The 16,831-nt window shown below is 31.3% G+C and overlaps 1 protein-coding gene across 1 annotated transcript; it reads right to left on the bottom strand.

Moving 5' to 3' along the window:
* Positions 1 to 3,968: 3,968 nt before the first annotated feature.
* Positions 3,969 to 5,510, bottom strand: LOC111381528 (uncharacterized protein At5g19025). Its single transcript, XM_023005318.1, has 2 exons — positions 5,094 to 5,510; positions 3,969 to 4,944 (listed from the first exon to the last, which is right to left on the bottom strand). Exon 2 carries the CDS (start codon positions 4,931 to 4,933, stop codon positions 4,256 to 4,258), a length of 678 nt encoding a protein of 225 aa, XP_022861086.1. The 5' UTR covers positions 4,934 to 4,944; positions 5,094 to 5,510; the 3' UTR covers positions 3,969 to 4,255.
* Between the last annotated feature and the right edge of the window lie 11,321 nt (positions 5,511 to 16,831).

The following is a 16,831-nucleotide window of genomic DNA, read 5'->3' as shown; positions in this document are numbered from 1 at the left end:
TGTAAATTCAAATTTTTTCCCCTATAATTTAATCAAGTATTTTACTAAAATTCACCATTCAAAACATTTTTTTTTTCAAATAACTGTAAATATTGCCTAATAGCGATCTATTGCACTAGACGTATTTGTCACACTAATGGGCAAGATTGCTCGGACAATCCCTCGCTTGTTGGGAGTGAAATCAATCAATAAGTCTGGGCCAAAACAAAATGGTACTCCATCCGTCCCATTTATATAGACTAATACTTATTTTATTTTTTACACGGATTAATAAATTCTATTTAGAGGATGTTTGGTGGGGATTAAAATTAAATTTGTTAATAGATTATAATGGAAGTTTTAGAAATGTGTGGTTGAAAATTTATGGGACCCATGAAAAATATTGTTAATATTGATTGTTTCACTTTGACTTAAATTAAAATCATATTTTAATCCAAATCAAACAAGCGCTTAATGTCATTAAAAATGTAACCATTACCAAGAAATTTCCTAATTTACCTCTATTTAATTTTCAACAATTATTAGTGAATTATTGTTGGAATTAGTAAAGAATTTAAAAATTGATTTCAAGAAGTACGCAAATTATTGGGAAATGTGCATGTATTTGAATGATTTAAGAGAGAAATTGATTGTAACTAGACGAATTAAATATGGATATATTAGTAAAGGAACAAAACAAAACATTATAAATTAAAGAACATGACTATATATTTGGGAGGAGAAAAAAGAAACTAAACCTGTAAAAATGGAACTGAGGGAGTACTTAATATCTTTAAAGGTTGTCATCTGCTATTAAAAAGAATATAATTCCTTAAAGACCTTCGCCTTCTTTGGTTCAATAAAAGTGTGTCCATGGCTTATTCGGTTTCTACTTCATAGTTTCGCTGGTGGTCGATAATTGTCACCAATTTTCTCTTTGGTTTTACAGGTTGGTAACTTTCGGATTCCACAATTATTCAAGAATTTGGTAAAATGGATTGTCACCATTTTTCTAATTGGTTTTAAAGCTTGAAAACCTACAATCATTCAAGAAAGTTGGTCGAAAGGTGCCACGATTCTTTTCAGCATCAACTTAAGATATCAGCAAAACAATCACAGCACACTTTCCTCGCAATAAGAATACTATTTGTGCCAACTGCAAAGAAAAATTTCAATAGTATGAAAGATGAACTAAACACAATTATGAAGGAAACACAACTTTGTGTCCAGAGATTATGAAAACGAGTAGTGAGAATGTGAATCTTGAGGGACCTCAAGAAACTGAAGGCCTTCATATTTTAGAACACATTTTTTTTCTCAAATTCATTTGTAATCACACATTTGATGGACTCACAATTTTTACCAACTTTTAACCACACATTTCATCAATTTTTATCAAAATCTATTAAAAAAATATGATTTTTAGCAAAACCAAACAGGGGCCAACTGTTGTGTTGTTAATGGGATCAAAAAAAATTTCGCTACTTGCTGTTGAATACTTACTTTCCTATGTTTGATCGTGCAAAGTTTAACCTGGTCAGTGGTTGCAAAAAAACATGTTGACCAGAATCATATTTGGCAGATGGAATAAGAGAGAGAGACTTCATATGCTTTCATGCACGTAGCAATTGGCATTATGGAACAAGATGAGGAGAGTAGTGATCCTGGAACACTACTAGCTGCATATGTATTGTTCGGAAAACAATGGTCCAAGTTATTTTATGGATGTAGTTCAATGGAGTTGGTAGTGTAAGAGTCTAACCAATGAAAGCAAGCAATCATGGCAACATAATTGGCAAAAAGAATGTTAAATTAGCATACATTGTACCATTCACCAAGTGTAGAATTCAAAGTATAGAATGGATAGATGGATAGTTAAGAGCACCCAATGTTCTACAAGTCAATGTCGAAAAACAACAGAATATGCGGTCAATCCCTACCCCCGAGATAACATCTCGAAACAACAGTACTTCTTGTTAGAGAATTCATAGTCTTCCAGCATGTCTAACCACCATACTCCAGAGACTTCCGATTTCAACATATCAGTTCAAATTCCAGATCTATTTTGGTTTTATCTCCAACTGTCAATGTTAGTTAGTAGTTACGTTAATTAGTTAGGTGATTAGTTTGTTAATTAGCCAATTAGTTAGTTAATTACTCTAGCCATTTTCTCTATAAATACAAGACTTTGTATACCTCTTAGATCATTGGATTGTATTTTCCAATCCCTCCTTTTATGGAATGTATTTCATTTTCCTCCTATCATGAAGTGTTTTTTTCATGGAACTTATTCCGGTTCCATTGTATCTTGTTCTTCTGAGTTTAATACATTGTTCTCATTCAAGAATTTAACTTGGTATCAGAGCTTAAATGCTTCCTACTGTTGCCTTCCTTTTTTTCAGCATTTCACTGGTGGCGGCTGATACTCTCACACCTTCTTTCTCCTACTAAAAACCCTATCCCTTTCCCAAAGAAGCAAGATTTGTCAGTTTAAAGTCTATGGCCACCTTTGCACCTCCAGATCACGCTGCTGGCCTGCTACAGAAATTATCTTCGGACACACAGGCGAAAACTCTGGAAATTCCAGAGCCAACCAAAAAGCCTTCTTTTGATTCTGGCAACGTGACTGCTGGAAACATTCAATCTAGGGATGGGTCTTTGAATCCCATGCTATCGGATCTCTTTGATCAGACTATGTGCTATCTTCCTAATGGCAACCCTTCTACTGCATACTGTTATGGCGGCTATGACGGGACTGGTAGTGAGTGGAACTACACACCATATGTGAATTCAGATGGAGTAGAAGTCACACCTGGAGTTTTATGGGGATAATGGGTCTTTAATGTATCACCGTAGCCATGCTACTTATAGGCTATATTCTCCGACTACTACATCTCTCCAACTTTCGGACACGATGGTCAACTCTATGGAGCTCAACACTACCAGTACCATACTTCCTATTTCCAGTCAGCAACAAGATTTGGCCCCTTGTTCAATGTTTTCCTTAATCTTCAAGATGGATCTCCATAGTCCATCTCGAGGGGGGTGTGTTAGAGAATTCCTAATCTTCCAACATGTCTAACCACCATACTCTAGAGACTTCCGTTTTCAACATATCAGTTCAGATTCCAGATCAATTTTGGTTTTATCTCCAGCTGTCAATGTTAGTTAGTAGTTACATTAGTTAGTTAGGTGATTAGTTTGTTAATTAGCCAATTAGTTTGTTAATTACTCTAGCCATTTTCTCTATAAATACAAGACTTTGTATATCTCTTAGATCATTGGATTGTATTTTCCAATCCCTCCTTTCATGGAATGTATTTCATTTTCCTCCTATCATGGAGTGTTTTTTTCATGGAACTTATTCCGGTTCCATTGTATCTTGTTCTTCTCCATATATGGAGTTTAATACATTGTTCTCATTCAAGAATTTAACACTTCTGTCCAGAGTATAGCTTCGGAGAAACAGGGAAGACCTTATAGTGCATTTGATAGGAAATAATCTGAAAAGAACCAAAAAAAAAAAAAAAAAAGGCAGCAATGTGCGGGTGTGAGAAATAATTGATGGGACTTGATGGCTGTGAAAGATTCACCAGAAAAGCTCAAAGAGAGGACAATTGTTAGGGAGAAGCGTGTGATGCTCATAGCCGTACGGTACCACGTCTGCCTCTAGTTAGTCTAGGTAAATTTGGAGAGAAAAAACATCAATCAGACAGCAAACATGAAACAAAAACAAAGGAGTCGCCATTTCGGTCAATCCTTTCTAAGGAGCTTAACTTCCCAAACTCTCATAGTTCAGATTCATCGATACACCTTGGTGAAATTAGCCCACAAAACAAAATATTTCTGGCTCCGGCCACATTAATCAAAGATAAAAAATGTAAATTTCCATCTAAGCGGAAAAAGGTTACCTCCGCATATTTATCTCAAATGTGGTATCAAATACCAGATAATATACCCAAAAACTCAATGAATAATGAAGAATGTGGGGAAAACAACAAGATGGACCTTCTTCTGAATCTAAGACATCATCCATGTAAAGAGCAAAGAACCACAAGATGATAAGCAACACCTAATCAACTGTTAAAAGAGAATAAGTATACTTTATAAAATAGTAAAGCTAATGAAATATATGTTCCTACTATAATTGATAACGTCTATTGTCCACTGTTTATTCCACTGAGCTTATTCAAATGTATATTGTTCAGAAAGGATATGCTAATCATTATGGCTACTTTAGTTTCATATATGCTTCTGTAAAGTATGTTAAACAAAACTATTTCTTAGCCTTTCGAGTCTTTCGTGATCCTGGAACCTCCATTCTGCCCACAGAACATCCACATCTTCCTCGGAAAACCAGAATTGCTCTTCCATTAGGCGGTGCCATCTTCTTGAGCTCAGCTTCCAATTCCCTATGGTGATCGCGAGATAATTGAAATAGTCCATTTTTTAACCCATTTTTTGCCCCACAAGTTGAATTTTTAACACACTCCTCTGTCTCCAGTTGTATATCAAATTCAGCAGCCTTCTTAAGCCCACGACAGCCTGGTTTCCCGCATTTCCTATCTGTACATACTGTGATCGCCATTAACGCTATTGCAGCGAACGAAATGCTAAGTCCTAAACATCCAAACACCATCGGAGCACGAACAATTTCCTCTCTCATCACGTCTACAACTTCTCCACCAAGTTCAACAGTACTATGCACTAAAGCCTTGAAATATGGATACAACAAGAACCCAAATGCACCAATAACAGCAATCAATATTATCACATCAATTATGGCAGAGCGAGATCGTTCACAAGCCGGAACATTCAACTGATTTTGAGATGTCCTTCTATTCTTATGGAACTGATTAATATGCTTCATTTTCAGACAAGGATCATTCGAAATCCCAGATTTGGACATGGCTAACTGCTGGTCAATCGAAATTGAGCTACGGAAACAGATCATTTGGATCGAAACTGAACCAAAAAAAAAAAAAAAAAAATCAAGAAAACAGATTCTTTAGCCAAACTTACCAATCTATATCAAATTTCAAATCAAACCCATAATTCCAAAATCCATTTCCAGATCAAACCACTTCAAATTGAAAAAAGAAAAAGAATTGAACCTGAAGATCTGAAATTGTCGGTGGCCACTTCCTATACCCAGTTTTGCTTCATAAACACTTACAAATCAATACATAAATCTCAACTACGTATAATAATAATAAAGATTGAAACTGTAAAGAAGAATAAGAAATTGAGATTTGAGGGGTTGAAAAGTAGGATTCTGGCCGGCTTTTTAGAGGGGTTTGGGAAGCAGGGACGGCAATTAATAGTTATGATAGTCATAATTATTCATTTACACACTAGTTTAATGCCTTTTTTATTTATTTATCAGATATTTATCACAATCTGATGAAGCTCCTCGGAAGAATGGCTCAAAAATAGAGGGTCATACACGCTAATGCGTATAGTTAAAATTCCACTGGCTAATTTCTGATGGAAATTCGATCAGAAATTAGTGGGGCAGTAATTATACATATGCCAAGTGGAATAGACTAGATGATTATGGAGTAATTTGTGAGGATATGAAATTATACACAAATTATTTGATTAAAATGTACGCTTACCTTTACTTATAATTTAAGTTGGTCAAATTTAAATTTTAACAATATATTTTGTAAGATTTACAATGAATATAGACTTACTCAACATTTATTTCTATCAAATATTTAGGTTGCGTTTGATTTCCCATTTTCAAGCTATTTTCTGCTTTTAGTTTTTGAAAATGTCCAAAACATGTTTGACATGTCATTTCCTAAAATGTATTTTTGAAAATAAAGAAAAATTTAAAATTGAAAACTAGAAATGAATTTTTTCGTTTTCAATTAAAAAAATCGGAACGCGAAAAACACTTAAAACACGTCAAATTTTTTTTTTTTAAAGGGTAAATAGCATAAAACGTCCCTATCTTTCAATGATTTTGTGGAAAACGTTCCTACCTTTCGTTTTTTGATGGATTACACCCTCACCTTTACCTTTTTTTGCGCAAAAACGTCCTTCTGTCAACTCCCAGTTAAAATGTTCCGTTAAATCAAAAGGTAATTAGCACAAAAGGTCCCTACCTTTAAATATTATTGTGCAAAACGTCCTTACCTTTCATTTTTTGGTATAATTAGCACAAAAGGTCCCTACCTTTCAATGTTATTGTGCAAAACGTCCATACCTTTAATTTTTTAGTATTTTCACTCCTACTTTTTACCTTTCATTGCGAAAAAGGTCCTTCTCATCCATTTTTTTCAATAAAATGACAATTTTACCCTCTTATTCAAACAAAACAAAAAGAAAAGATGAATAACCAACTGCAACCATAGTCCTTAAATTTTTAAAAAATTACAAAGAAATCATAAATTCCCAACCACCACCACTTTCACAACCTATCAAGTTGCCAACTATAAATCAACATAATACCACATTTCTGCCACCATTCCCACCAGACTCTGCCACCTTAAATGTGGTTGTTTTGGATAGATTGGTGACCAATACTATGGAGGAGGGTATTGGGAAGAGTGAGGTGAGGCTGGTGGTGGTGGAGTCCGATAGGTATTGTGGCCGAAAGGTAGTGTTATATGGATCTATAGGTGGTGGCTTGGTGGGGTTATGAAAGTGGCGGTAGTGGAAAGTTTAGAATTTATCTGTAATGTTTTGAAAGATTTAGGACTATGATTATAATTAATTAATTATTTTTCTTTTCTTTTCTTTTTGTTTTATTTGAATAGGAGGGTAAAATCGTCATTTTATTGAAAAAATGGATGAAAATGACCTTTTTCGCAATGAAAAGTGAAAGGTAGGAGTGAAAATGCTAAAAAATGAAAGGTATGGACGTTTTGCATAATAACATTGAAAGGTAGGAAACCTTTTGTGCTAATTATGTCAAAAAATGAAAAGTAGGGACGTTTTGCACAATAATATTAAAAGGTAGGGACCTTTTGTGCTAATTACCTTTTGATTTAACGGAGCATTTTAACGGGGAGTTGACAGAAGGACGTTTTGCGCAAAAAAATGTAAAGGTGAGGGTGTAATCCGCCAAAAAACGAAAGGTAGGGACATTTTTCACAAAAACATCGAAAGGTAGGAACGTTTTGTGCTAATTACCCTTTTTTTAAAACCATGAGATGCTCAGCAGTACTTTTAAAATAGAATGTTCTAATATGATACAATTTAATGAAGCATAATACTTTTAAAACCCACAAAATATTTTTCAATTTTCATTATTATTTTTTTGTTGATCAAAATTTGGAAAGATTATTTTTTTTTATTGTCCAAGTGACAGCAAAATACATCTAGAAGGATGAAGGACGGACTAGCTTTTTTTTTTTTTTACAACGATTCATATTTTTGGTCTATAAATTTATTATTTTATTTTTGTAGCAAGAAAAAATAGTAAATTCACCAAGCTTAAAATATATATTATCTGGTAATATATTAGCATAAAATTATTATATTTTATTAAATAATCAAATTAATTGTATAAATGTTTTAAAACAATTTCTAAAAAGTTTAAACCAAACCCATTTTCTAATTTTCTAAACTGTTTTTTAAAATGAAAAATCAAATACAGTTTTCTGTAATTCGAAGATAGTCACTCAAAATAAAAAACTAAAAATAAATTCAAAATTGAACATAGAAAATGAAAATGAAAACGCAAACGCAAACGCAAACCAAACGCACTCTTAATTTTGGAGACTACGTGTATTATGGATCGTTTGACTTTCAATTGGATTGCTTTCTCAAATCTCGTTCATATTGGTCATGATGTATCAAGAAATTGTTGTCTACTGACGAATTTTTAGGTCTAAAATATAATTAAAAAAATATTCTCGACGTGTTTCTTGAAAAGTATTTGGTTTCCACTATGAAATAAAGTCGTGTTGTACACGAGAATACAATAAAAAAATAAGTGAAATTTTTTTCTCTTCCTGACATGTTATCAATGATTAAGGATTTTTTTTTTGTCAAAGTGTTTAAAGGGGGCCTCATTTGTCAAGGGAAGATAGTTACATGTCACAATCCCAATTGAAAAAGTTTCCCGGCCATAATTTTTGTTAGAATAAGACCAATAGACCACAAAGATGTGGTTACCAAGGAAAGTGAAATTCATTTGCTTTTTCCAAGTATTATAAGAAAACAGATAGAAAATTTACGCGTTATGTATCTTGCAACCCTATGTTTACTTTAAAATCTTGACCTTCACGTCTATCACGGAGGTCGGAATGGTTGGCCAATTAAGGAGTATTTGATAGACATTTTTATGTAAAAATACATTTTAAAATAGTAAATTAATGTGAAATGTGTGGTTGAGAAATAAGGAAATTTTTTTGAATTACGTGTAATATTTTTTTAATAAATAATTTGTGATTGAAAATAAAAGAGTGAAAAATGCATTTTGAAAAAAATGACTATCAAATGGAGCCTAAATTAAAATTTGTTTTTTCATTTGCTACAAATTTTTCAATAAAATGATATTACATATAGAGCTTATTTGGGAGTGATTTTGAGAATTGATTTTTTGACCGTTAGGAAAAAAATGAAGTCCACTCGTAAGAGAAAAAGTCAAATATGACAGCTGAAATAGTAAAATAATGATCAAAAAATCAAATTTTTGGGGAAAAAAATCACTCCCTAATAGGCTCATAAATATAAATTTTTTCCCTTCTTTTCTACTTATACATTCTTCAAAAAATTACCATTCTTTCATTATAATTCGAAATAATGGAGCCCAGATAGTTACTGATTGAAAGTTCAATAGTTGTTGTTTAACTAGATTGAATATTTTTTAAAAATATTTTGGATAATTAGCAAAATTATTAGAGTAAGTTGACATAATGTAGCTTTTTCATGAAACTTTTCGACATGAAGCATGATCCTTGTCAAATGGACTCTTAACCGTTATCTATTAAGTTATGCACGACTAGTTAAATCAAAACTATTAAAATAACGTAAAATTAGAATTATATCACGTCTTTTATCGTCTATTAGTTATGCTCCTTTTATTATTTTTTAATAAAGAGTTTTAATTTTCTTCATTTTCAGCATTTTAACCTCTAGAGACTTAGAAATTGTAGCTTATGTCAACTAGTCCATTCTTTTTCGTGGTTGACCTAACTATTTATTTTTCATTGCACAAATTTGTTTGAAAAATGTTATTTAATACCAATAGTGTTAGGATACCAGTCTAAATGATCACATTTGATAAGTCCAATTAAATATATAATTTGATTTTATATTTAAATAAATCTATCGTTTAATGACATCTAGTTACCACTTAAATCAAAGTGGTTAAATAACATTACTCAACTTGTTTATCATCAAATTAACTTGATTGGTTTTAGGGAGAGTCAAAGTCAAACCAACCAAATTTTCCACGAAGTGCTTGAAACCTCAGGGAAAATGAAAACAATGTATACGGTCAAACGTCATTAGTCTTGTAGTTTTGGATATTTAGCCCCCGTTTGGTCCCATTTTCCTCATTATTTTTCTCTTTTATTTTCAATCACACAATCTTCCATAAAACAATATAACATCCAAATTAAAAACTTTTTATTCTTTATCAGCCACATATTTTTCATAAAAATACTATTCCAACCATTAAAATTTGGAAAGAATGGGGGCCAAACAAGAGCTTGAAGTTTGTTCCACATGGATTTTTTAATTAAAAAATATTTTACTAAAGATTACACGGATAAAAGATAGAAAAAATTGTAAATGATGTAAATTAACTTAAGAATTAAAGTTTTAACCTTTCAAAATTAAAATCTTTTAATTTTCAATTCTAACATAAAATTAAAACACCATAATAACTTGTATTTTAATGATATGATTGTGGGGATTAAATTTATTTCTATATAGGGAGTGATTTTTGTGAGGTTAAGCATAACATGAAAAAGATAACTTGATAAAATACTCTCTACACTTCTATAATATTTTATATAGTTTTGACACTTCGATAAAGATTCGTTTACTTATCTCCTTATGGTCATACCCATAAAAGGAGAATCGACTGTGAGTCATATTGGTTCTATCTTGGAGTCGTGTAGCGTCGAAAATACTCGCACAAAAGAAAGGTAACATGATTTTAGGACAGTGTCTTCGACGTAACTCCCAAGACTTGTAATTCTAACCCTTCTCTTCTTATGTTTATATTATTGTTGAATCATAATGTTATCATATTATTATGTTTATACAATAATTGTATTTGTTATTTTATTGTGTAAATTGATAATTTATCTACTCACAAATCATCCATTTTTTGGACAATCTAAAGTCATGTTGTATGATTTGTTGGTATATAATTGATAAACAATTTACAAATAATAAAATCTATTTGTCCTTATAATATTGTTGTCGACTTTATCCCGCAAGTGTACGGATCGTAACAAGTAGTAAAGTGGACACATGAGTCTGAATTATCGTTCCCTCGAGGACTATACTTTAACACTTAATTCAATTTTTTCTAGACACAATCTGATGAAAATAAACAAAAACGATAATTGGTTGTGATTTTTGATCCAACTACTTAAAATGTGAATGGATGCAACAAAGAGTGAGTTGAAATTTAAACAATAAATGGATGTTAAGGCGGAACAACTTCACATATTAGTCACATTTACTTCTAATATCGAGATTCATAAATCTAAAGTACTGTTCGATCGAATTCTTCTATTATATTCAATTCACCCCTCTCGAGTTCTCATTGAGCCTATTTAATTACTTCAATTCCAAATCTTCATGCGATTCAAACTTAGTTAAACGCACTAATAGTTCTAAGAATTCATTTATGACCACAGCAATTAATATATATATCACTACACGTTATATTAATTTTACAGGATTTTAATATGTGGTTTAAACAAGAATTCCATCTCTACGCAATTATTGTTCACAAAATCATTGAATAATTGGCTAGAACATTCAAAGCATTGAGAATATGATTAAAATCCACACACGTAATTATAAAAAACAAGAATATGAAATAAAAGAAATAAAGGTTCCCAAATCAGTTACATTATTCGCCCTAAATTAAATTAACTACTCATAGTAATGAAAGAAAAATAAGAAGTTATTATGGAAGACATTATCAAGTTTTGAATAAGAAATCAATCTTGCACCAAGATCTTCTTCTCCTTCCAATTTATGCTTCAACCCTTGAATTTCTTGTTGTTTTGTTCTCTTGAATTCTTCTATTTTATCTCCAATTGTGTCTCTTGCCTCTCAATATGTGAATTCCTTAAGTTTGAGAAAAATTGCTTTTATATGTACATTGTTGTGTGTAGAAGGTAGGGTTTTCATCAGGACTCCAAAGTGGGCCAAAATTTCGCTTAGGTTGCGGATTGGTGGCTCCCGACAGACAGTATCTCGTTCAATATTTTTGTCATAATATTCTTGTCTGATGTTTGATTGAGGCAATTCAAGTTTTGTTGGAAATCTAACTCAAAGGGTTACAACTTTGTTTCCGACATCATTCTCTAATTCGACCGTTTGCTATGTCAAAAACGGGTCTCAATGTGAGACTGAGATTTCGGAGCATAACTTTTCGGTTGGAGATTGATTTATGATCACATTTTGTCTAAATTTGATCCCTTTAACATCTTTCTTCATCCAATTGGCTCCGAGCACTCTTGAATCTTCATCATGAGGTCCAACACAACTTTTGAGTATTTGCACAGTTCCCGTATTTTGGATCTCTTACAACTTAGTCATTTTCTCCAATTTTGTCCACTTATGCTTCTTCCTTCAATTCCTTATACCGTTATTGAATTTTACCTATTCAACAGAAAATGTAATAATTTAGACCATAATTCATTCAAAAAACAACTAAATATCATCGTTTTAAAGTTTTGAATAAGTGTATAAAATATTCTTATCAAATATCACTAACTATTTATTTAGTTTGCATACATCTTCTGTCACTTGGTCAATTATGTGTTTTCAAGTTCCAGTACCAGCATCAATGAGTAATTATCCTTATGTCCTCATATTGTGAGTGATGATCCAAGGAGTTGTAAAAACGAGCCAAACATTTAGTTGATGTTTTATTCCTTTGGTTTCAAGAAATTTTCACGAAAGGTTTTAATGCATATAAATAATTGTTGTATTTTTCATGAACCATGATATATAGATAACTACTTTATTCTGTAATTTCAATGAATTTGAATTCACCGAGCCCAATTGATTATAATAATATGATATTCTATAAAATAAATTTACAGAAACTTAGAGGTATTGAAATAATTCTATTCAAGGGGGTATGCCCAGAGCCTTCAAGTACACTTAGAATTATAGGAGATCTATATTAATCATTTTCACATCTTTGATGATTTTAGATGTCCTTTGATGACATTATTTACCGGCTAGTTTGCCCTTTTGCTTCATTATCAGATTTACAGTGTTGATTCTTCTTCCTTACTTGAGTTTCGATAAACCTTACCTCATTTCGAAATTACTTTTAAGAATTCTTGATGTCTTATAGTAATTTTATTTATCAAAATAATTTTAATGTTTATCATACAGTGACATAAAAATGTTTAGCAAAGTGATTCCTTAAATATATTTGGTTTATTTGTTAACAATTTTGAAAAATAAGCAAGTTTAATATTTTCTTCAAAATGAAGTTGGAGAATAAATAAAGGTGAATTTTTTTTTGGTACTTCTACCTCCTCCAATGAGGATTGCAATGAAATCGGTTTGTGTTAGAAATTTTAGTAATAATTTTAATAATGTTATGGTAAATAATTGATCATGTTTTAAGTTTGCTAATGATATTCTAAAATAACCCATGCGCATATAGGTGGAAATGGAAACTTATGCTACAAATAATGTTTCAAAGAGAAGTTTTATATTTTGTAATTGGCTCTTAAATAATTGCGGGATACACTATAAGTTAAAGATATTTAGATATAATCTCCATTGATCTTTATTTTGATGGAATTTACATATAACAATCATCATACTGTCAATTTCATTATGAAAAAAATAAAAATTTAATAGCTGGATTATTTTGAGAACTAGTTGGCTTACATTATTCTATTTTTGTGAGCGAGCGTATAATCGTTTGTGGAAGTTGCATGTCTTGATATATTTTGGAATATCAAATAAGGAAAGTTAACACAAGAATTTTAAATACATTGAAATAATTCTTCGAAGGCATGTTAAACCATATTTGATAATTTATGATTATGCTAAAAAATATAGTCTAATATTTTGTGATACATAAACATCATTGCATTCGATTATGTTGTTCAAGTAAGAGAATTTGTAAATATTTATATTTGGACTAACATAATCACTAGGCTCATAAAGTTATTGTCAAATAGATTAAGTGATAATCTATTTGATTAATTTTGACCAATAATCATATACATTGAATTTCGCATCATGTATTATATGCATTTTCCTACTCTATAATGAGTGACATCCTATCCTACATGTATGAGAAAGGCCATGTAGCATAGAGCTACCACATGAGTTCCTTAAAAATTGTAGAGAAAAAACTCCAAATGGTCACTGAACTTTGCCCAAATTCCTCAAGGAGGTCATCGAATTTCAAAACGTCCCTAAGTAGTCATTGAACTTAGCTCGAAGTCCCCAAAAGGTCACCGAACTTCAAAACGTTCCTAAATGATCACTGAATTTTGTAAAATGTTCCTAGGGGGTCTCTGAAATTTGCAAATTACTGAACTTTGCAAAGATGAATGGGTCCCAATTTGCAAACTTTATTGACCTCCTAGGAACTTTTTGCAAAGTTCAGTGACCATTTGAGAATGTTTTGAAGTTCAATGAACTCTTGGGGGACTTCGGGCAAAGTTCAGTGACTACTTATGGATGTTTTGAAGTTCAGTGAGCTCTTGAGGGACTTCGGGCAAAGTTCAATGACCATTTGGGGTTTTAACCCAAAAAATGTAGGTTCCTACTAGCCTATCCCATTGAGATATTTTCATGGGTGCAAGTCTCATTAATTGTTAATTACATCAACCCATATGATTCATCATAATTTTTCATTGTTTCTATCTCTGTTGGGTATTTCACGTTCTATATTATTTTTAGATTATTCTACATCTTTATTGACCGTATGTAATAGTATTTGGAATTGTGTGATTATTGCATTTTAAGCAGCAATATTGCAATTTTAAATTATCCCTTGGATTTTTATATTACGAAAAAATGGTATTATTTTGTGCATAATTTATACCTTTTGAATGCTTCGTGTTCTGAGAGGCAAATTTAATTTGTGGTTGTAGTATATCTTAGTGTGTATTGGTTTTAAATACATAAAATAATAATGATAATAGTAAATAAATAAATTTGTCCATTCAAAGTCGACAGATGTTGAAAAAAAAAAAAAAAAGATGATTTCCACATAAAAAAATCTTTTTTGAAAAATTCGATGAATGTGTGGCGTAGAGATGAGGTTTGAAATTATAGTGGTGAGATGTCAAACAAATTGGAATCTTTCCTCAAACCTGGTTCGAAGATAGGGGATAATAAATAACATTAGATGGAAGAAGTATATGTAATTTAAGAAAAAATGTCGAATTAATATTTACAAGAGGTTTAATTTCATAATTAATGTGCATAATTAGCCCCAGTGTAACTCTTGTAATTGATAGTGTTTTTATTCTATTGAAATTTGTGACTATTGGTATTATTTTGATGAAAATTACATTTTGGTTACTTGATTAAAAAAACCATTAATGAGAAGATGAAAAATGGTGCCAAAATATTTATTTACACGGCAAAATATATGAGAAGTAACCCGACCTCTACACTGTGTTGCTTGTAAATATAATGTGGAATAAACAAACTTTGTGTGTAATGTTTATTATCAATATTTTGTAGCTAAATCAGGTAGTGAAGAGAATTTTTCTTTGCATCCCAAAGACGACTTGAAAGTAGATATTAAACATTTTTTTATATTTCTTTTATATGCACAACTTTGTGTGTATATAAGCTGAAAGAATTTAGCAAGGGCTGTGGTAAGGATGCTTTAAGCTCCTAAGAATTAATTGGGGATTGGTTTAAGGAGGTGGTGAGAAATATCTATAATTTTTTATAACAACCGCTAAAATTTCTGGAAGAAAATGGATAGAAATGAAAATTGTTCTAATTTTGTGGACTATCTATTGAGGACAAAATATGGCCCATGTTGTATCAAATGTTATCATCCTATTAATAATTTCATCATGGAAAGAAAAGAAGTTCCAAAAGTTAGGGGAATATGAGAAAAAAATTATATCTTTGAAATGTGGGGTATTAAAAATTTCAAATATATTTACTTTATTCATGATTATTCATAATTATCATGAAATTGACGTTTTGAGTAAAGTGTTGGAATTGAATCTTAAGATTGTAGGTGAAGTACAAGAGTTGAATGTAGGCATTTGCTCAAACATATTACTAAAAATCAATATTAAAAAATTTCGTGTGTTTATCTTATTAAACTTAGATATGTAATATCGATTTTTAATAGATTTTGCAGATACGCAGATATGTAGGTAAAAAAAGAAAAGCATTCTAAATTAATGGTGCCAAATTATTATCCTAGAGGGATATGAAATAAAGTATAGTCCATGAGGAATATACATAAATCATTGAGAGGGATGGCTTAAGCCCATAAGGGAGTCACCTTCAGAAGCAACCCTACATTAGTGATTGAAAATACTATGAAGAAGGTTCAATGTGGTAGAAACAACTCGTACTGCGTGACTTGTAATAGCACTATACATATTGTGCTCACCCCTATGGTAATAGTGCTAATAAATGTAATGTTAGTAATGATTTACTTTGAATGAGTACCGAGGCAAGATTTCTCGCAAAGTGTGGGTCACACGCACCATTGAAGGACTCACCTATGTAAGAGTTGCCATGAGGCAGTGGCTATATGATTTGCTATTCCTTAGAGTCTCTTACTATAATCAAGATTAGAGCACATGGCCATTATGAGCGCTACCCATTATAAACTAGAACCTAAATCGATACCGCGTGTGGAAAAGTTTGACCAAAGGGACCTAACTCAAGACTTAGTCCATTATAGATCTCTCAAACGGAAATTATAATCACGAAGTAAGATTCAAGTCTAAAAGATACCTACACATATTACACAGTATAACGTTGTTGCTATATAATATATATTTATTTATTTTGAAAGTTTAACAATTGTGGGGGATTGTTGTAACTTCCTTTCAAGTTAAAACCTTTTAATTTTCAATTCTAACATAAAATTAAAACATCATAATACATATTATAACTTGTATTTTAATGATATGATTGTGAGGGTTAAATTTCTCTCTATAAAAGGGAGTGATTTTCATTAAGTTGAGTATAACATGAAAAATATAACTTGATAGAATACTCTCTACAGTTCTATATTATTTTATATAGTTTTGGCAATTCGATAAATATTCGTTCACTTATCTCCCTATGGTCGTGCTCATAGAAAGAGAACCAGTTGTGAGCCACGTAGATTTATCTTGAAATCGTGTATTGTCAAAAGTACTTGCACAAAAGGGAGGCAATACGACTTTAGGACAGCGTTTTCGTCATGACTCAACTTTTGCATTTCTAACCTTTATCTTCTTATGTTTATATTATTGTTGAATTATAATATTATCATATTATTATGTTTATACAATAATTATATTTGTTATTTTATTATGTTAATTGATAATTTATCTACATACAAATCACCAATTTTTCCAACAGTAAACCCTATAGAATATGTGTGGAAAATGATTATAAAAAAAATAATTTTAGAAAAAAAATAAGTGACAACCACATTTTTAATTTGCTTTGTCACATAGTGATAGCA

Source organism: Olea europaea, unplaced genomic scaffold, assembly GCF_002742605.1.
Source record: "Olea europaea var. sylvestris unplaced genomic scaffold, O_europaea_v1 scaffold2326, whole genome shotgun sequence".
Lineage (NCBI taxonomy): Eukaryota > Viridiplantae > Streptophyta > Magnoliopsida > Lamiales > Oleaceae > Olea > Olea europaea.
The sequence above is the reverse complement of the archived record's forward strand: the minus strand, read 5'-3'. Positions and strand labels throughout refer to the sequence as shown.